The sequence below is a fragment of the Zingiber officinale genome, chromosome 3B, assembly GCF_018446385.1.
Source record: "Zingiber officinale cultivar Zhangliang chromosome 3B, Zo_v1.1, whole genome shotgun sequence".
In the NCBI taxonomy this organism is placed as follows: domain Eukaryota; kingdom Viridiplantae; phylum Streptophyta; class Magnoliopsida; order Zingiberales; family Zingiberaceae; genus Zingiber; species Zingiber officinale.
The window spans coordinates 15,525,295-15,547,231 of record NC_055991.1 but is presented as its reverse complement, the minus strand read 5'-3'; the positions used below and the strand labels follow the sequence as shown (position 1 = coordinate 15,547,231).

Below are 21,937 nucleotides of genomic sequence, written 5' to 3'. Positions count from 1 at the left end.
AATTACATAATTTTAATTCCCTTATTATACCCTAAGTTAGAGATGATTCAGATTTTAATATAAAAAATTAATATTGAAGAAACTAACGAATTACATAATTTTAATTTCATTATAATTATTCCTTTTTTATTTTTTCACATTTATAAATTTATAAATATTTTTAAAATATATATAGATATATATATATAAATAATAATCTTGTATCAAATTATAACCGATGGTTCCAAATAATGAACTAAGTAGTGTTCGGAGTTCAAGATTGAAGCCGAACAAAATAATCTACAAAAGTAACAAAACAAGATGGAAAGAGATCATTCAATCAGGAATAAGTCCAAGTTCTGCAAATAAAAGGCTTTAATAATTAGAGATTGCGTATGATACATCAAATGGATCCTATAATCATCTTCGATGTATAAATATTCAAAAAAGAAATCAAGGCGACGTCCGCGTCGGGATTCCCCAGTCACTATATGTTACATTGTAAACCTGTGTCATGTCTCTGACTATCAAAGTCTTCTAGCACGAGTAGATTTTAAAAAAATAATAAAAAAAAAAATCGGAGCAGCAATATACAATTATTTATCACATAATTTACGCATATTCATATTTCATCTCAATTTGGATGTGCTGCATCAAAATTTTGATCAACATTATCCAAGAAATGCTGCAAAAATCTTCCGGGGAAAAGCTTAATCCTCGGGTTCGGAAGGCAAATGCTCCTGAAATGATGGGTGAACAGATTAGAAATATGCTGGAACACTTGCAAATAAGCACAATAGTTCCAGAGGCTAACTAATAAGCATAATCCATCCACGTTACTAATTTGCTTCAAAATCTGTACAATTTTTATTTTTCACTATTATACAAACTCGTCACAAACATATCCCATCAGTTTGAGTTACTAATGCAGCATGAAAATGTCCGAAAACAAAATTGATAAGCAAGCACCAAACTAATCTCAAACTCTCACGAAGATGGGTAAAATCATAAATCAAGGATAATGAAGATTACATAGAATCTAGCCCCTTTCTACAAACATCAGTTTGTGCCTTATTTCTAAAAATCATAACAAACTGTTGAAAATTCAAAACAGCCTTTAAAAATTAAACAAACTTGTAAAAAAATATTTTTTCCCTAATTTATCCTCAAATCTTGAACTGTGTAAATTACAGATCAATATTTAGGATATATGTGAAAAAAGCCTCAAGACAAAAGTATATTTATCTTAGCCTTATCATCAAAGATGAGCATGGAGAAATAAATGTATCCTCTCATGTCATGAGGATTAAGCCTCATAAATTCCACAGCAGTAGCACCAATTTTTTTTCATGTTTTAAGGTGATATTAAACAGAGAGGTATGCTTACCAAAGATAGAGCTTCCATTATAGATCTGTAACTATAAGCAACGCAAACTTTTTTATACAGACTAAATAAGTGCTTCCTTTGTTCAGTGCTCAAGTGTCTTCTGAGACCGCTACCTACCATCTCCATTTCTGCCTGCAAATGTTTATATAATTATTGCAAGGTCAGGAATAAAAGAAATTATGAACCTCACAAGAAAGTCATGATGATAATGTCAAATATCCATCAAACGTTCAAACATGAAGTAATTGATCTATATATGAGTGAATCAATTTATAAATTTCACAGTAGTTTTCTCGTAACTTCACATAGGAAATTAAATTTCCATGATTCAGATCTATATTCACCACCAGTTTCAACAGGGGAACCCTACTGTTATACTGGTCTTCCCCCAGAGAAATACTTAGCAATAACTAAACCAACACCTACTATTAGGGAAACAAGAAGACAGAATACTACAACAAAATTTATTCCACATTCACTTCTTTGTAACTGTCCCTCTCACTGTGTACTTACATTAATATAGTTAAAATAATTGGAATTGTCAGATGAAAAGGCAATTGTAGAACGGCCAATACCCAAGATACAATTAAAAATCTTCATGAACCTCTTACTGCAGAGCTTGTATGAATATCAGATCTTGCTTTTTTTTTTGTTAACATCTGTAATTCTTTACTCTATCTAAAACTCAAGTCTGATTACAGTGAACTATGCATGAATAAAGCATTTGGTAGAACATACTTTTTCTTTAATCTATGTTAATCATCAATTTTTATTTGATTTATCTGTTATAATTGGTTTTATACAAAAAAATCTCATCATTTCAATCAATCAACCAGCCAGTGCTAGTTATAGCATCTATAATCAATAAGCATTTCCTTACTAATATTCAAAAGAACATACAAGGGAAGCCTAGGATAGTATTTATCTCAGTAAAATTAAAATTTCATTTATGTATTGTTTAATCAAATGTGAAAAGTAGCAACCTACTGCAATAAAACAACCATACAATAACAACAACCAAGTTTTATCCCACTAGATGGGGTCGGCTATATGGATCCTTTTACGCCATTGAGTTCTATCTCCTACTATATCATTATTTATACTTAAATAAATTTTATCTTATTTTATTATTGCTAACCAAGTCTTTTTTGGTCTATCTCTTCCTCGTTTGATATGTGTTTGTCATAGTTTTATATCACTTAACTGGAACATTTATTGGTGTCTAAAGTACATGTCATCTAAAATGCAAGGTTCTAAAATTCGCTAGGCGCTAGTCGGGCGGCAGACCAGTGCCTAACGCCTAGGCCGCCTAGGCGGGGACTAGGCGCCGCTAAGCGGATTCCTCGATATCCCTTGTTTCATGTGGACTGTGGACAATGTTATATGTAAATCTAAATGTTGTTTTAAACAATTTCATAGCAATGAAGATCTAACTATATATGCTGAAATAAATACATACTTTCCAATACCAAAAAATGAACATGTAGTAAGTTATCATAATCATATAGTAAACAGTAGAACATTGGAAAATAGTAGCAATAGTTCAATTCAAGATTACAATGCATTGTGAACTAGTAACCACTAAGCAAAATATAATTGTTAAATAACATAAATCATGTCTTAACAAAATGAGTTCAAAATTACACAACTAATAATATCTCATAGACTCATATTTATTCTGCTTCTTCTTCTCCATAATTTTCAATAACTTGTTCTTCATCGGACACAAACTCAATATCATTATTGTGATCCTCGTCTTCTTCTTCGGATTCAAAATCATCTTCATGGAATTCTCTCACTCTGGAGCTTCTTCGGGGTTGTAGATTTTCATCTGCTCCACTTGCTTCATCAACCATTTGCCAAGTGAGCCCGGAACCTAGTTCAACTTCATCATCTTCCCCATCATCCACAATCCAACCTTGTGCATTTGAAGCATCTTTTGCAAGAAGGACATCAACATTTCTTTCTTTTTCTCTTTTTTGTTTGTTTAACAATCTAGCATTAAATTGGACAAACACTAGATTGTTCAACCTGTTGGCATCCAATCTATTTCTTTTCTTTGTGTGAATCTAAAAAAACAGGGAAAATAAATACTATAGTTAGTACTTGAATATACAGTATAGACGTTAAAAATTTTAACTAATTTAATTAAAGAGTAGACTGAAAGTTTAAAACTTACTCCTTCAAATGTACTCCAATTTCTTTCACACCAGATGAACTTGTAGTTAATGAAAGTATCCTCAATGCCACCCTTAGCAAGTTAGGTGTGTGAGCACCGTATGTACTCCACCATGCACATGGATCAAATGTATCATCATTTTTTTCACATGCTTTTGCTGCCAATGTTTTTCCAAATAACCCAGTCTTATTTCTATATTTTGGAAATTCCTTGTTAATAATTGTATCTTGTAAATCTAACTCATTGGCATGCAAAGTTTCCATGCATTCAAAAATCCCCATCGCGACATCCTTATAAAGAGCAATCGAACTATCTTTGTAGTAAAAATAAGGATTCAACAAAAATGCAGTGGTATGCAATGATGTATCAAGTCTATCCTTCATTTTTGACTCAATAATGACTATGATAGGCTGATAATTTGATTCCACGTTATTCAGAGCCACCTTGATATCTTCTTTAGTTTGAAGAAGCTCCCCATATAGAAACCCCATTGATGGCTTTCTATCTCCATCTACCAATCGAAGAACTCTTACCAAAGGAGCAAATATTTTCAAACAAAGTGTTACACCATTCCAAAAACTCATGCTCATCACTGTAGAGTAAGCCAATTTTCCTTTGTTTGTTTTTGACCATTTACATTTCTCCCACATATCACTTGTAAACATGGCCCTTAAACTAGCTTTTTTTTCAATCAAACTTTGCAATGTGAGGAAATTTGATGCAAAGTAACTCCTGGTCGGACTATGTCTCTCTTCTTCGTGAAACTTCTCATCAATGATAAAGTCTTATGGTGAATAGATGAAAATGGCAAAAGCCTTGGACTGCTCAATCACCTTTTTATATCGTGGAAGTTTATCAATACTTTCAAGCATGAGATTAATAGTGTGAGTTGCACATGAACTCCAAAAGATCCCGGGTCGTTTTTCTCTCATCAATTTAGCTGCAGCCATATTGTTGGTGGCATTGTCTGTAACAATCTGAACAATATTCTGAGCTCCTACTTGTTCAACACACTTGTCAACATACTCAAAAATAAGTTCAGCTGTATGTGCCTCTTCTGAAGACTCCTTAGACTCTAAAAATGTAGTACCCTCCTTGCAATTAACACATAAATTTAAGATGCTTCTTCTTTTTCTATCACTCCATGCATCTGTCATGATCAAGCATCCATTCTTTGCCCATTCTTCTTCATGTTTCTTCAGCAATTGTTTTGTTCTTTCAACTTCGGCTTTCAATAGTGGCTCCCTAAGTTGATATTGAGTTGGAGGCTTGAATCCTGGTCCAAATTGACCCACTGCCTCCATTAGTTGCTTAAAGCTATCATTATCAACAACATTGAATGAGATTCCATTGTCATAAATCCATCTCCCAACATATTGTTGAACTTGTTGAGTTCTCTCTTTGAAAAGAGCCTCATTTATATTTTTTCGGCGAAGCACTTTACTTCCACTGGAGTTTGTATTTTCTGGAGCACTCGCCAATGCATATCTATCCATGGGGCCAAGTGGAAGAGAGTTTTTAAGTCCATCCATCCCTTCAATTTCAAGACTTTCTTCATCTACGGAAATAGCCACCTCTGCTCTACAACTTTGTTCTTCCATTATTTTGTTCTTCTTTCTGTTCCTCCCTTCTAAAATAGCCTGTTTGCACTTATTTTTGTCTTCTTGAGATGCTTTTCGACAACCCGATACATTTCCAGGTATATTTCCAATGTGCTCCTTTATCCTATACACTCCTCCTGACATTGCTTTTCCACATAACTTACATTTAATTTTGTCGAGGTTCTTAGGATCAATCAATATTCCAAACTCCCATCCGATGTCATTTGATTTTCTTCTAAGAATTCCGGATTCGGGTTGAGTGACAGATGCTGTCGAAGATGGATTGCTTGCCATTGATAACAGATAATCTGAAGGAAAAAAACTTATATATAACAAGGCATAATATGATAATAAAATTTAATTATACCATACAAATATACAATACAAAATAATGAAAATATGAAATATAACATTAAGTCATTAACAAGTCTGAGAATATTTTTTTATATATCTTAATCTAATTAATAAAATTTATTAGATATTTATTTAAATAAATTTAATTTTAAATATATTTTTTATATTATTAAATCTGTTATATACTTATATATAAATTAATAATATTTATTAGAATTTTTAAAATTTAAATTTAATTTTTATATTTTTAAAACTGATTTATATAAATTAATAATATTTATTAGAATTTTAATAATATTTATTAGAATTTTTAAAATTTTAATTTAATTTTCATATTTTTAAAACTGATTTATATAAATTAATAATATTTATTAGAATTTTAAAAAATTTAATAATTAATATTTATAAATCCGATTAATATACATTTATAATATATAAAATTTATAAATATGATTTATATAAATTAATAATATTTATTAAAAATTTTAAAATTTTAATATAATTTATAAATAATTAAATATGATTTATTAATTTATTGATATGTATAATGTATTATAATTTTAAAATTTTTAAATATGTTAATATATAAATTAATATTTAATATTATTTATTTAAATAAATTAAATATATTATTTATATATTTAAATATGGTTATATAAATTAATAATGGTTATTAGAATTTTATATATAATTTTATATATTTAAATTTGTTTTATATAAATTAATAATATTTATTATAAAAAAGATAAATTTTAAATATATTTAATTAGGATCTTAATTTTATTAGGGTTTATGAACTCAACCTTATTATTAAAATTATCCCCGTTAGGAGTTAGGAATTGTTTTAATTTATTAAATCTAAAAAAAATTAAAAAAAGAAAAAAAGAAAACGCTAAAAAGCGCGTCTCTTTCGCTCGCGACTCGCGCGACGGCGCGGACGGCGGACGCCACGAGCCGCCACCGGCGGCTCGCGGGAGGGCTCCGGCGCTGCCGGAAGCTTCGCCGGACGAGTCCGATGCGGTTGCTCGAAGCAACGTCGGACTTCGCCGAACGCGTACGGCGCGTCCGGCGAAGCTTCCGGCAGCGTCTGACACCTGCGATGCATCCGGTGTTGCCGCGACGAAGATTTGAGAAACAAAAAACGGGCGATGAAACAAAAATGAACGGAAACAAAAACTTACCGAAAGCAACGCGATCAGGGAGCGATCAGGGAAGACGAACAGCCGGGGCAATGAAACAAACGAACGCCTGCCAAATACCTAAAAATTAGATTTAACATGCCTTAAAAAGCTTGGCCCGCCGAGCCCGCCAAACCCGCCGAAGCCCGCGGAGGAACGCCGAGGACCGCCTAGGCGGCCCAGCCGCCTAGGGCTTCCGCCTCGCTGGTTTCCGGCTCGGCATCCTGCCGCACAGCGCCTAGGCGGCCGCCTAGGGCGCAATTTCGAACATTGCTAAAATGGAAATAAATACTATCACAACAAAGCAACAAACGTTGAACAAAAGAAAGAAATGGCACAAGAGTTTAAACCAATGAAATGCACACTACTCAAAAAAAGCAAAAATGATAAAAATAAAGATGATGAAAAAATGACCAACAACCAAACAAAAAAGTTCCAGCATCTTGTGAAAAAGTGACAGGGAATTGTTCTTTTATAGAATAGAACACATCATGATCAGATCTGTGTAGAAAATTTAATGATACATATGATAGTATATGTAATTTAAAGCCATAGAACCTCAATTGAGAACATAATGCAAAAACTTTGGCAGGATATATACATTGGACACTGGAAAGAGCTGCAACATCACATTGCAGATATATTTCGTATGGTTTACTTCTATGTTATATGTGTCACATTGGAAAGAGCTGCAACCTTAGGTCAAGGTCGGGTCACCTGACTCGAGGTATATTTTGATGTTTGACAAGAATAGAGAAGTTGTATTTTGATGTTTGACAAGAATAGGAACTTGCGGGATTGTGGGTGCAACCTTTGGTCAAGATTGATCTGGTTGACCCGACTTGAGTTGACCTGATTCGGGAAAAGTCCAAGTATGGAGACTTGGCACGGAAAAGTCCAAGCAGGGAGCTTGGCACGGGAAAAGTCCAAGTATGGAGACTTGGCACGGAAAAGTCCAAGCAGGGAGCTTGGCACGGGAAAAGTCCAAGCAGGGAGCTTGGCACGGGAAAAGTCCAAGCAGGGAGACTTGGCACGGAAAAGTCCAAGCAGGGAGCTTGGCACGGGAAAAGTCTAAGCAGGGAGCTTGGCACGGGGAAAAGTCCAAGTATGGAAGCTTGGCATGGGAGGTCGGAGAGGGCTCGGTAGCTCGTTCTTTGGACCGGACGAAGTCGGAGAGGGCTCGGTAGCTCGTTCTCCGGACTAGGTCAGAGAGGGCTCGGTAGCTCGTTCTCTGGACTGGATGGAGTCGGAGAGGGCTCGGTAGCTCGTTCTCCGGACTAGGTCAGAGAGGGCTCGGTAACTCGTTCTCTAGACTGGATAGAGTCGGAGAGGGCTCGGTAGCTCGTTCTCCGGACTAGGTCAGAGAGGGCTCGGTAGCTCGTTCTCTGGACCGGACGTGGAAGTCGGAGAGGGCTCGGTAGCTCGTTCTCCGGACTAGGTCAGAGAGGGCTCGGTAGCTCGTTCTCTAGATCAGAAAGGCTTTAGGTTTAATGCTGGGAAATTGGATCGGTCTGCTGACCGATCCAGTGATACTATGGGTATCTGGATCGGTCTGCTGACCAATCCAGTGATACACTGGGTCATCTGATAGATTTGGTGACCGATCAGTAACCAAACAGATTGGGAGAAGGAATGGCCTGATCGGTCCATAGACCGATCAGGGCTCTGGCAACCAACTCTCTGTGAGAGTTTGGATCGGTCTGGGGACCGATCAGCCTAGGGCCTGATCGGTCCACAGACCGATCAGAGATCGCAACCAACTCTCTGTGAGAGTTGGGATCGGTGTGGGGACCGATCAGCCTAGGGCCTGATCGGTCCCCTGACCGATCAGAGCCATCCTGGACCAATCAGGGTGGAGCCTGATCGGTCCAGGTCTAGCCGTTGAGTCACAACGGCTAGATTTCTTTCTGTGTCTTCTTCTTCGCAGGTTCATATAAGAGGGCCACTACAGGGAAGAGCATATGGCTTCTTCCTCCTCCTTGCGATCTGAGCTTTGCTGAGCTCTTCATCCCTGAAGCTTCGTGTGAGCTTCCCTTGGCTGAGTTTCCAACTGAACAGTTGCTGCTATGCTGTGGTTGGCATCCGTGAAGTTGCTGCTTCATCAACAGTCGACAAGAAGGCAAGCAAACTAGTGTTTTTACATTCATATTGTTCTTGGCTTCTTGCTGTATTTCTTGTACTCCGATCTTGCTGTTGCAAGAGAGATTGTGGCGAGGTTTCTCCACCCAGAAGGAATTTTTATTAGCCGGTTTTCCAGGGTCTCATCCACCTACGGATTGATAGGATTCGTCCACCTTACGGACACGCCGAGGAGTAGGAGTATCATCTCCGAACCTCGTTATATCGTCGCGTTTGAGGTTTGATCTTCTCCATTTTCGTTTCTACTCTTTATTTCCGCTGCGCTAACTTAAATTGTAGGAAGAAACGAGAATTTGGGGTCGGCTATTCATACCCCCCCCCCCCCTCTCTAGCCGCATCCGAAGGTCCTAACAATATGCTCACTTATATATAGTTTTTTTCAGCAAGTTGTTAACCATCCTTACACTAAAATGGAACAGAACAAAGATCCTGTAGTAAAGATGTCCATAACTGTCCGCTGCCAACATATCACAAAAAACTAAGACAACGTGTATAAAAGTGGTTAACCATCATTAGTGTTAACATGGCACAGGATATATAAGATTGTTTCTAAGTTATATTATGAAGCCACAAATCTGAAGAAAGATCATGAGTGCATACCCTTCATCCTGATATGTCAACATGGACACATCTGATCTCCTGAAAGTAGTAAAGTAAGGGTTTTGTAAAGGTCTCCTTCTGATTTAGTTTGTCTTCACATGAAGTGAGGAATGTAGTCAATGCTGCGACCTTCAAGGCTAAAATATGTATATCTGAACTAATGCAATGATTGCAATTTGACAGTAATTGCAGTCACTTTCAGAGTATTCATACACAGCCTTGTAATTTAACAAAAATCTCTCTTTGTGCTATTTGACATTCATATACAAAGGCAAATTTAGTGTAAGTTTAATAGGTTCCTGTATGTTATCTCCACCAGAATTTAGTACATTGCTTAGAGGCATAGGATCTATTAACCACTGATGAAGATGAAAGAAATATATAACATCATAGGTAATTAGCTATTCATTTGAACAAGAAATTGAAATATTAAAAAGAACAGCATAAAGTCAGAGAATGAGTGACAAGTAGTTTATACTACCTTGAGGAAATAAGGAAAGAACAAACTGAAAATGGATGGAAAATAGACAAGCGCCAGCTTACCGAGTTCTCCTCTGGTGGAAATGCCAGGTGGATAAGACAAAGCTTTGACAGTTCCTCCAGTGCTTCAGATCGCTTTCCTTGAACTTCCAATGCCTAAATCATACAGATTCAATATTACAAAGCTGAATCTAAAGAGGCATGAGATATCATGTGTATGCTAAATGGCCATAAAATATGCTCTATGAATACAAATGTAACACTAAAAACAGAGAACTCACCCAACATTGCAAAAAACATGAACGTGTGCGAGCTGCAACAGCTGCACTTACAAGTGTAGGAGCACGTGAATTGGTAAGTCCAATATTATCAGCAAGTCCAGCAATGAATTGTCTTGCATCCTCGTCACCAACTTGAGGTTTCTCACTTGGTATTATTGCTCTATATTGTTTTATATATAGGAAATCAAAGTCTCAGATATCTAAAGATGAAATCTGATAAATGATCACCTGGAAAAGATCTTCCCACAAAAAATAGTAAAAGAATTATTATCAGCAAACTAACACTGATAAGCCATCGCAAATTACCTGCTGCAACAATTTAAAACAAAGTCTACTGATGCCCGATAAAAAGAATCCCGTGCATTAGCTGTTTCAAATGAGACCTTCACACCAGATACCTTGCATAGCTCACGAAGCTGCATCAAAGAAGGAATCCATAACTCTTCCAGCAGATAGGTCAAGCAGCAATATGCACATTCTATGCTTCAAAGTTTATGACAATGAATGCTTCTGTCTAACCAGGAGACATCCTTTTGCATAGCAGCTTTCAATCTTATTTTTATTTTGCAACAACATTCTGATAGCTGTCTTTAAGAAGAATATATATACTTTGAGGGAACAAATAAACTGTGTTTTTACCCTCTGAGAAAGTTACGTTACATTTTGCCAACATGAGCTTACGGCTGCACCTGACCACTCCATTACCCACTAGGGCTATCCTAATTTACCAGATTGCCCATAACCCAAATAACGCTTATCTATCCTATTAGCTATTAAGGCCATGAGAATTATCTTCTTCCTCTCCCCATAATCTCATTCATCGACACCGAAGCACTTCTGCTACAGAGATCCTTCTCATTTTTGTTCATCTCCCACAACCCTCTTGATATCTCCTAGTTTCAGGTCCAGATTATTCCCATTATCAATCTTCGAATATATTAATAAAGAAATGACACACCAAGTTTTAAAATACTGGTGTATCAGATCAGCTCAACTGTGTCAACATGGTGCAGTGGTGTTAGAAAAGGAGGAAGAAGGATGTCGCATACCAGCTATCTGTACAAGAATATCACTATCACTTGCAGAGATGTTTCTTGTTGGTCTCAGCATCAGACCTTCCCCATGCTTCCCACTGAGATAACCTTCACATATCATGGCATGAGATAGCATGCCCAACATGGTGGTGTTCCATGTCCCTCATGATGGCGTTGGTTCACAATGATACATCAAGCCTACATCAGCTGAGACGAAACCATGATCGGTACCAAGCAATTGACTATCATCAAGGAATGAGACCTGCAACAAGGTTGGAACACCTGTTCCTCCACTAGAGGTGCTTGCCAAATACCTATAAATCAAAATTTTCCAAGATCACAGTCACGGTGAGGGGCTGCATTAACACCATCTACTCAGCGTTCACAGACTGATACAATGTCAACTGCACATTTGCCAGCAAATAACTAATAGCTCTACTAGTAGCATGGCCTACTTAGCCTGGATTCAAGGATAGTAGATCAAACTCTTGGAATGGAAGCACAATAAGGGTGCAGGGAGATGAGAGTGACAGCAGCAGGTCTTATAATGGCATTGGCCAATATGTGTTTTTCTACAACTTTTCATGACTACCCCTGAAACTATAAACCTGAGCTAATTCCCATATATATTGAGACCAAGTCTTGCTTGACCCTTCAAAATATGCATCTTCCCACTGACCAGTAGAGAAAATCTACCCTGGTCAGAGAAACATGACAATGATTGGAACTGCTTTAGCAGCATACCATGGATCATAAATTGGGGAACAAGAAAGAAAGCAAACAACTGCAATCTTACAAATTCTCATATAAAACTTACAGGCTAATAAAAGGAAAGGAGGAAGATTATGCGATCACGATGAAAGAAAAGGCTTCTCTGACACGATGGTGGAGCATACTGGTTTCAAGGTTCTTGAGGTGCCCAACTCAAATTAAATGTAGGACTGAGCGTGCTAAGTGAAGTGGTGGCAATCAACAAGGTTGGAGTTTTTTATATGGAGGATGAAAGCGCCTCAGGGAGCAAGAGCATGAATGTCACTGAGAGAGATCGCAAAGGAGAGGAACTTGCTTAGAATAGCCCATGGATATTAGAAAGTAGCAAAAAGATCGAAGAGTGAGGACAAGGATGAATGGAAATCACCTTTTTGTCCTTCTTTCAGTATATACTCATCTAGGGGTGTTCAGGTCAGGTTGGGCAGATAACTTCTGATGCAAAGATAAATGACCATCACGTTTAAACTCTTTTGCTCAAAGTAGAATAGTTGGAAGGTATATAATCAGTCTTTCATAAAGCTGCTAAAATTAATCCAATAGACGATGAGAACCCAACAACGGCTTAGAAGCATAGTAAATTGTGAAAATCCAGTGGACACAACATTTTCAAAATTCTGAAATTATATATTTAGATTGCAAGATTGGCTACTAATACTATTATAAGAACTCACAAGAAAACACAACATTTCTCTGTTCATAAATTTATTATCTAATGATACTTGGTCAATACATATACTTTTCTTTCAATTAAATTGCAAAGAACAGATGTGGAGGTTACAATTTCTGACCTTGTTAATTCTAGAGCAGTTTTATATATAAAAAAAAATGTACTTTAAATGAAAACCAAAGATACTTGCACTTAAGATGCCACTGATTCATTAAGAGCAAGTATGTTAAACACTACAGAGGAAAGTCAACACCATATAATACAAATCTTAAATAGGTCTAAGAACACTAACTTGGATCATATCATCATATCTATAGTCCTTCCCGCTCATTCTATAATCCATTATATCTGACACAAATAAATGTTCAATGATTTAGGAATAGCATAAGCAAAACTTGAACCAACACATTTCCAGGATAGAATAAGGATTTACCTACAAAAAAGATAAAAGATAAGTAAATACCTTACTAAAAGTCAGATCTATGTAAGTACATGTCATCAAATTTCAAAACACATTTGAAAGGAAATATCCTAGGATATAACAACAAAAATGAATATCCACAAACTAATGGAAATCACAATATCTTGAGTGGGAATAACTCATGATGAAATAGAACATTTTTTTTGAAGTCAAGATAATCAAATACATACTGCTAAACCCCAAAATTATTGAAGGATCAGTTCAGAAATTCCCAAGTTATAATTTTAGAGATTAAACAGATCAAATGAAAGTAAAAGAAGCTCATGTATGTTGATCAAAAACTGAATGCAAAATCTCAAAGAATGATCAATTTGTCCACTCAATATAATTTCAAACTGTAAGATATAATAACCAGTATAAAACAAACTGTTGTAAAATTCACTTTATTAAAATTTGCTAATTCTTGTTAGCAAATATAGTTCAGTCCACATGGGATATTATCTGATTAGTGCACTATATATGGATTTAATCACGCTATTTCCTACTGATTAGTACCATTTTATTTTTTTGGTATCAAAGCATGCTCAATATCTTATGATTAATAGGGAAAATCATAAAATTTCTATGGGAAAAAAAAAAGTTAAATTAAGGCTTTTTGTCTGTTTTCGATCCTATGAGCCACTGGTTTAATATTGTTAAGGGAAAAAAAATTAGGTTTTGAACCCTAGATAGCCCTCTCTACTTTAAATATTATTGATGAATAGGGGATATTGCATGTACCCCTTACTCCTTACATATTTTCACATATCACCCTAACAACCCCTCAAGCTCATTCGAATATTCAAAAGAGATCACTACTCAAAAATATAATCAATTGATATATTTGCAAAATTACACACAAACAAAGCAGAATTAATCTAGTTTGAGGTTCACAAAATGATGCATGTGGTGAGAGGAGGATTAATCCTACTTGAGGTCGATAGAATGATTCGTGCAAAGAGAGGATAGACAAAGTTTAAGATGCACGTGGAATGAGACACACAAAGAAACGACTAATTTGGCTTGAGAAGAGTATTAAGCTAGAGATTCATGGAAAGCGCACACACAAAGAGAGTAAAGGAGTACAAATCCGTTTTGAGATCCATAGAATGATGCACATGGAGAGAGGAGAAATCCAAGTTAAGGTCTTTGCAAAATGATGCATGTAGAGGAAGGAGAAATCCAACTTAGCTTTGTAAAATGGTGCACATAGATAAAGCTCACACAAGGAGGATTAATGACTAGACTTCAACAAATGCACGCATGGAGGGTCATGTTGGTCCCGCATGAATAGAGGAGGGTCATATTTGCATTTTGTCATGCAAGGAAGAAAGTCACGTTGGCTTCGCATTGCATAGGAAAGGGTTGTGTCAACCTCACATTATGCAGGGAAGAGGGTTGCATTGGCCTCACGTCACATAGGGAAGAGAAACACGTCAACCTCAAGTTTTACAAGGCAGAGGGTCGTTTTCGGCTGGTTGTATAGGGAAGAGTGACTTGTTAGCCTTAAATTGCACAGGGAAAAGGGAGGGTTGCGTCAACCTTTAGCTAAGAGCCAACTGGGATAAAGCAAGGTTCAGTGTTGCTAGTCAAGAATTCATCTTAGAGAAGGACTCATGCAAACAAAGGGAAGAGTAGAGAGACAAAGGTGAACTAGCTTACATGCAAATGTTTGACAAAAAAAGTATGATGGGTTACATGAGAGAGGAGGCAACTCTAGTACTATGTTTAGGGAAAAATTCAATTTCCTCTCTATAATATTCATGAATAATATTACATATAACCCTTGCCCCTCATATATTTTCACTTACCTCCCAAACAAATGCAGTAGTTATGCCTCATGCCTCTCACTTATCTCGCACATCTCAAACTTTCTTCCTCCATGCAACTATTGAAGGTATAGATCTTGATTTACACACTATGTAATCACATTACACCATATAGGTTTTGAAGATCAACAATAAACTCACCTACGGTGCAAACACCGAAATTCATGGTCACGTATAAATAACCAAAATTGAGGTAAGCAAAGGTGCAATGTAACATAAGTCATGGGTGAAAATGGAATTTTTTTAATTCGTAAATCTTCCTCCGTCCTCCCATTTACTTCAAGATTGAAGTAGTTTTAAGTTTATAATTCCATAATAGTTTTGCATTTATCTTGTTGTCCTTAGTTACCTGACTTTAGGAAATTTGTTATTTCCTTTATTTAACATCTCTTGTTTTTCTTGAAGTTGACACTAGAGTTTTTATTTCCTTGTTTTGCTAACAAATTATTAATTCCTTTTCACACCACATTTTGCCTCATTTATGTAGATCTTTATTAAACAATTTGATCAATTCTCTTTATTGATTGCAATACAAAAGATAGATTCTACTTTCTATCTTTCAATTTCTTTTAATTTTGTTTATCATAAGTATTTGTCACAAAAAAGTTCGTCACTCCCATTAAAAAATGGTTCTTCAATTTTGATTGAGGAAACTTCAGGTGGAAAAAATATGAAGCACAATAAATCACTACAAACTCCGCTCATGACTAATACTCTGTCATGGCCGATAAAGGAATGATGCGTTAGGTTGTCAACCAGCGTTAAAATATAGGCAATTTCATGTATGAGTTCATCACACTATTGTACTATACTAAGTTGTTCCGAACACCTTGTAAGGTCCAACCACAACATCATGACCACTACATCTCTATGAGAACTTAAGTATAGTGTTCAATATGCAAAAGTTCTCACACTCTATGTTTAAGACTGAGTCCATTCATTGATCATTTGTCTTAGTTTAACGATGGTTAGCAACCTAACGCAACCCTCCTCCTTTATCCGGACTTGGGACCGGTCATGACGGGCTTGTCATGGGCGAAGTCATATTTAAGGCTGAGTATTTGGTTAAAATTGAACTGAACCATTAACCGAAACCAAACAAATCAAATTTTTTCAAATTAACTAAACCGACCGAATTTTTAAATAAAAACCAAACAAACCGAACCAATAAAATATCGGTTAATTCGATCAAAAATGGAAGTAACTGAATTTTTCTAATTAGAACTAATATTCATCATAAATCACAATAATGCTTAAACCGAATTCATCATAACCAATTTTTTTACAAGTTCGTTTTATATTTTGGTTTATTCAGTTTAACCAAATAAGAAATTTTAAAACCGAACCTGAATGAACTAACCAAATAAACCAATTTAAAAAAAACGAGATTCTGAAATAACCGAACCGAATTTAAAAATTTGATCAATTCGGTCGGTTTGTTCGATTTAACCCAACTTTTGCTCACCCCTACCTATGTTGGATAAGAATAGACATTATACAAATATTGGTTGTCTCAAATTTGGAATATGGAATGTAAGACCGCTTATTGATAAAACAATAAAGGTAGTAGATACGATGATAAGGAAAAATAATTACTATTTTATATTTAATTGGTAGGAGAGAAGACAAATATGATAGTGAACTCATATTTGAAGTTATGATACACAAGAAAGAAAAGAGTAAAAAGAGAAATAGAATAGCGATTATAGTAGATAATTCGTTAAAAGACGAATTAGTAAGAGTAATTAGAAAGAGACATAGGATTACAACTCTCAAGATAGTGGTAGCAAAAGAAACTATTAATGTAATTAATATGTATGCACCTCAAGTGAGATTAGATGAAAAACCCAAATATAGATTTTGTGAAGACCTAGATGAGATAATAGGAGGAGATATAAATTGACACGTACGAATAAGAAATAAGGAATATTATAGGATGTATAGAGGCTCCAGTTTTGGAATAAGAAATGAAGAAGGACAAATAATATTAGATTTCGCAATAGCATACAAACTTATAACAACTAATACATTTTTTAAGAAGAAAAAACATTTGATTACATTCAAAAGTAAGAACAATAAGTCATAAATCAACTTTCTTATTGTAGGAAAAGAGATGGAAAAATTTGTAAAGATTGCAAGATTACTAGAGAAATTTTAACCACCCAATTTAGATTAGTAATGCTAGTATGCGCCTCAATCATAGTATCCATAAAAGGAAAATGTGCATAACTCCTAGGATCAAGAGGAGAAGGGTGGAAGTTAAAGGATGCAAAGTAAAATATCTTTAGGAGAGGATAGAAACACAAGTAAGAGAAATGTATGGTAACTCAAATACTACATGGTACATCATATTTGAAAATAGTGACCAAGAGCATACTCACTGAGTCAAGAGAACAAGCACCACTGAATAAAAAATTTTGATGGTGAAATGAGAAAATACAAGAGAAACTAAGGGAAAAAAAGAGGAGTTCATAAGTTACTGTACACCTAAAAGCACAAAACAAACTTGAAAATGTATGTGGTAACCAAGAAAAGTTTAAGAAAGTAGTAAGTGAAGCAAAGAATGAAGCTTTCGAATGTATCGACAGCTTGATATAAAAGAAGTGGAAAGAGATATCTATAGAATAACTAAATAAAGAGATAGAAAAATAAGGGGGCTTATCTAAGATGTATTAAAGATGAATCCAATAGGATAATAGTGAAGGATTAGAAAATAAAAAAGCTTCATCACCTTTTTAATGAAGGTGTAGGTGACCAACTGAACTTATGAAATTTAAGTAAAAAATTTAAAAATTTTATTGGATAATTCAAATTTCAAAAGTAGAAGAAGCGTTAAATGGAATGAAGAATGAAAAAAATGATTAGATCGGATGGAATTACCTAGGAAAGCATGATATTGAATAGCTTATAAAGTTATTTAACCTAATATTGAAAACAAAGAAAATGTTATTGAAAACAAAGAAAATGTGTGATCAGTGAAGAGTAAGTATGTTAGTCCCCTATATAAAAACAAAAAAGATGTACAAAATTGAGTGAATTATAGGGTCACACTACAAAACTTTAGGAAAGTGTGATAGAAAAATAATTACAGAAGAAGACTAAGGTGACCGAAAATCTAATAAAGTGTGATAGAAAAATAATTACGAAAGAAGATTAAGGTGACCGAAAATCAATTAGATTTATGCTTAAAAGGTCAAAGATAAAAGCTATGCATCTTATCAGATAATTGATTAAAGAGTACTAGTAAAAGAAGTAAGGCTACACATGATATTTATTGACTAAGAAAAGCTTATGGCATAGTCCGAAAGAAATTATATAGAGAATTATATGAGAATGTAATGACATGAGTGAAGACTCCAAGTGGATTAACCAAAGCGTATCTTACAAAAATAGGGTTACATCAAGAATTAACTCTACATTCATATCTTTTTACACTAATTATGGATGAACTTACTAGACACATCCAAGACACGTTGCCATGGTGTATATTGTTTGCAAATGACATTGTTTTGGTCAATGAGACACGTGGGGAGTTAATGCTAAATATATTGGAAGTTAAAGGTTTTAGACTTAATAAAGTAAAGATAGAATATATAAAATTTAAATTTAGTAGTAGAAGACATAGAAAGACAATTGTTAAGATAGGAGGCGATAAATTATCTATTGCTGAAATTTTTAAGTATCTAAGATTGTTTTTACAAAATGATGGAAGGATTCATAAAGATGTTTTACATAGGATACAAGTAGGATAGTTGAAATGGAGGAAGGCATCAAGTGTTTTTTTTGTGATCATAAGATACCTCTAAAGCTTAAAGGGAAGTCTTACAAAACAATAATTAAACCTGTTATGTTAGATGGAGTTCAATGTTGGACTATAAAGTCAACATATGAAATATGAGAGTTGCAGAGATATGGATATTAACATAGATGTGTGAAGATACGAGGATGGACAGATAAAAATGAGAACATTAGAGAGAAAATCAGGATTATACCTATTGCGGGTAACCTTCAAGAAACGCATTTAAGATGATATGAACATTTACCTAGGCGACTTATAAATGTGATGTAAGACCATGACAAATACGTACATTAATTGAAAAATAAAGAAACCAAGGAAGACTAGGTTAACAATGATAAAATAGGATAAATCTCATTTAAATATAAATGAGGATATAGTAGGAGATCGAGTCTAATAGCATAGGAAGATCTCTATAGCTGACCCACTTGGTGGGATGGGATAAGGGCTTGGTGGTGGTGGTTGTTGTTGCTTAACAAAAAATTACTTACAATTTCTTTAAGTTACCTTAGCTGAATTAAAGAATTAGTAAAAACATATCACCCAAGTGAATTTACTTATTATTTGACCAAGCTAAGCACTAATTGATCCCTTCTTAACTAAATCATTTCTATACTAACTAGAGATTAAGATCATCCCTGATAATTAATAAGATCAACAAGTTGTCATTATACATGTATCTATGATAAATCAACAATCTATTACCTGTGTCACAACATCTCTTTAGTTACATCTTTATGTTCAATAGTATGATACAAACTCTTCCAGTATTTTTCCTCAATGAATTATGTACACAAGCGAAATTATTATACTCATAATTGACCATAAACAATATGAATTCTAATTTCCAACTACCTGGTGTCAGCTATATTCATCTTATTCTGTTATTGAGCTCTAAAAAACTTCATTGCAAGCAATGCCCAAGTCATTCATATATCTTCAGTTATATTAGATAGAGTTTTTTAATGTCAATACACAAATTTAAGACTCAAAGAACATGATGATCATATCACAACATTTTTTTAGCATAAGCCCCAGCACGACCATCACACATTGATTAAACAAACCTTGAATATTCATATATTCGGATATTAATTTGAATTATATATATTAAGCAACCAAACACCAAGCTATAGGTAATTATTTAAATGTTTGGCCAAAGTACAAAATCACTTACCTCGAACGAGCCTATCAATTTCTCTCTGATAGTCTTGCTTGCTTGTGCTAATCACAGGAGGAGGAACTGGATCTGGCCACCAGTTGGGCAGCTTTTCTTGCTTCATTGTCCAAGTTCTGGCCTCATTATCCGATGTTTTTAGTTCATACCCTCTCACAGTTGAAAGAGGATTCGCTGAAACCCTAAAACTCTTCGTGTTCCTATTACCCCTCCTCAGCCGCCTTCCCACCACTACTTCCTTCCCTCCTAGGCTCCGATCCCTCCTAATCACCTCTGAACCTATCAATCTCCATCCCGACCGGAATCCGTACCTCAGCCAAAGAACAGTCCTGGCAACTAAAACTGCAACGAAGCTCCAGAGGAGCAGGTTCGCGACAAAGACAATCGACGATTGACGGCAGGAGAAGACGACGCGGTTGCGTGCGCTGTCGACTCTAACCGAAGTCTGGAGGTCGCGGAAGGCCTCGCTGCCGTCGGAGAGGAAACCGCGGACGGACGCCTCCAAGGAGCGTAGGGAGCGCGTACCTGCAGCTAAGGCACGCGCTGCAATGGCCTCAGCGTCAATTGTGAGGTCAAGGTTGCGGCCAGTGGAGGTTTTGGGTTCTGGGGACCAGCGATGGCGGCGACCGAAGAGGGAGGAGGAGATAGTGAGGAGAGGAGCCGTGCGGAGGCGGCGTATACTGTGACAAGGGAGGAGCACTGGGGAAGTGACGGCGATCATTGGCGTTTGGATGGAGGCGATGGGAGGAAGAGCAGAGCAGCGAGAGATGGGGATGCATTTCAAAGGGCACGGCTTTGCGGAAGGGAAGAGCAAGGAATATGGGATCCGGTATCACATTCGACACGCGTTTCCTGGGCGATTCATGGAAACGTTGTCAGCATAAAAGTCCTGGGCTCTTCGCACAATTGACAATTTGATCCTACGTAGCGAGGTAAAAAACAAGTATTTTCCGTCGGTTGAAATTAGGGATCGTAATGGTCGGGTTTAAATCCGACGTCATATTAAATTTGTTTTATTTGGGACGGATTTAAATATGGTTAGATGGGTTATAAGATCGGTCTAAAGTTATTGAACGGGTGGTTAGAGTCGGTTTATTATATATATATATATATATATATATATATATATATATATATAATTGTTAAAATAAAGACCTTGGCATACGGACTCATCCGCGATCTACATAAGTTTTTTTTTTAATACTTTTTTATTTTTTAAAAAAATTCATGCAGCGACAGACTTGGTAGCGACAGAATCCATGCTGCGATCCCTGACGGATTCACCCCTGGGCTATAATGTGGGTGGGGCCGCCGGCGATGGGCAGATGGCCGGCGGGTGGCGGGCGCATCCATGCGGCCAGAGGCCGCCGGCGGTGGGCAGATGGTCGGCGGCCGGGCGGGTGGCGGGCGCGCGAGTAGGCGCGGTGAGCGGATGGCGTGGTGAGCAACTTCGGTGAGAGAAAAACTTATATTTAAAAATAAAAAAATATTTAAAAAAATCTAACTTTTGTAAATCGCGGATGAGTCCGCATGGCAAGGTCCTTATTTTAACAAATATATATATATATTATAATTATGTTTTATATCTATATAATATAATATAAAATATATAATAATAATAAGTTTAATGGGTTAGCGGGTCCAACCCATTATAGCTCCGTCGAATTTTAAGTAGGATCAGGGCAGGACAAATTAAAAAATTAAGTAGGATGAGTTCGGATTTGGATTTATTTTTTTAGCAGGGCAAATTCTGAAATTGGTCAAATCCGACTTGAACCCATCTAATTGTCATCCCTAATTAAAATATAGTAAACCACGTTATAGTAGACTGGCAAATTTGATCTGTTCCCCTAACGAATCAATATGAAACTTAGGCTACTATGATTTAGGTGAATATTAATTGTAATATGAGGTTAAATGAATTTTTGCACCGAGTTTTGGAAAAAAAAATTACTTAATATTATAACTCAATCTCTAATTATGAAGTTTAAAAAACATTAAAAAAATTTAAAAATTATTGTGTGC

At 35.7% G+C, this 21,937-nt stretch overlaps 1 protein-coding gene across 2 annotated transcripts; it reads right to left on the bottom strand.

Moving 5' to 3' along the window:
* Window positions 1–339: 339 nt before the first annotated feature.
* LOC122055977 lies at window positions 340–20,746 on the bottom strand. 2 transcript variants are annotated; one of them, XM_042617694.1, is made up of 7 exons: window positions 19,913–20,746; window positions 12,943–12,998; window positions 10,485–10,594; window positions 10,179–10,350; window positions 9,961–10,053; window positions 1,367–1,498; window positions 340–719 (listed from the first exon to the last, which is right to left on the bottom strand). In XM_042617694.1, exons 1-7 carry the CDS (start codon window positions 20,631–20,633, stop codon window positions 690–692), a joined length of 1,314 nt encoding a protein of 437 aa, XP_042473628.1. In that variant the 5' UTR covers window positions 20,634–20,746; the 3' UTR covers window positions 340–689. The 2 variants fall into 2 exon arrangements, with proteins under 2 accessions (XP_042473628.1, XP_042473629.1); XM_042617695.1 differs by having other exon boundaries at window positions 10,179–10,338; window positions 19,913–20,745.
* Between the last annotated feature and the right edge of the window lie 1,191 nt (window positions 20,747–21,937).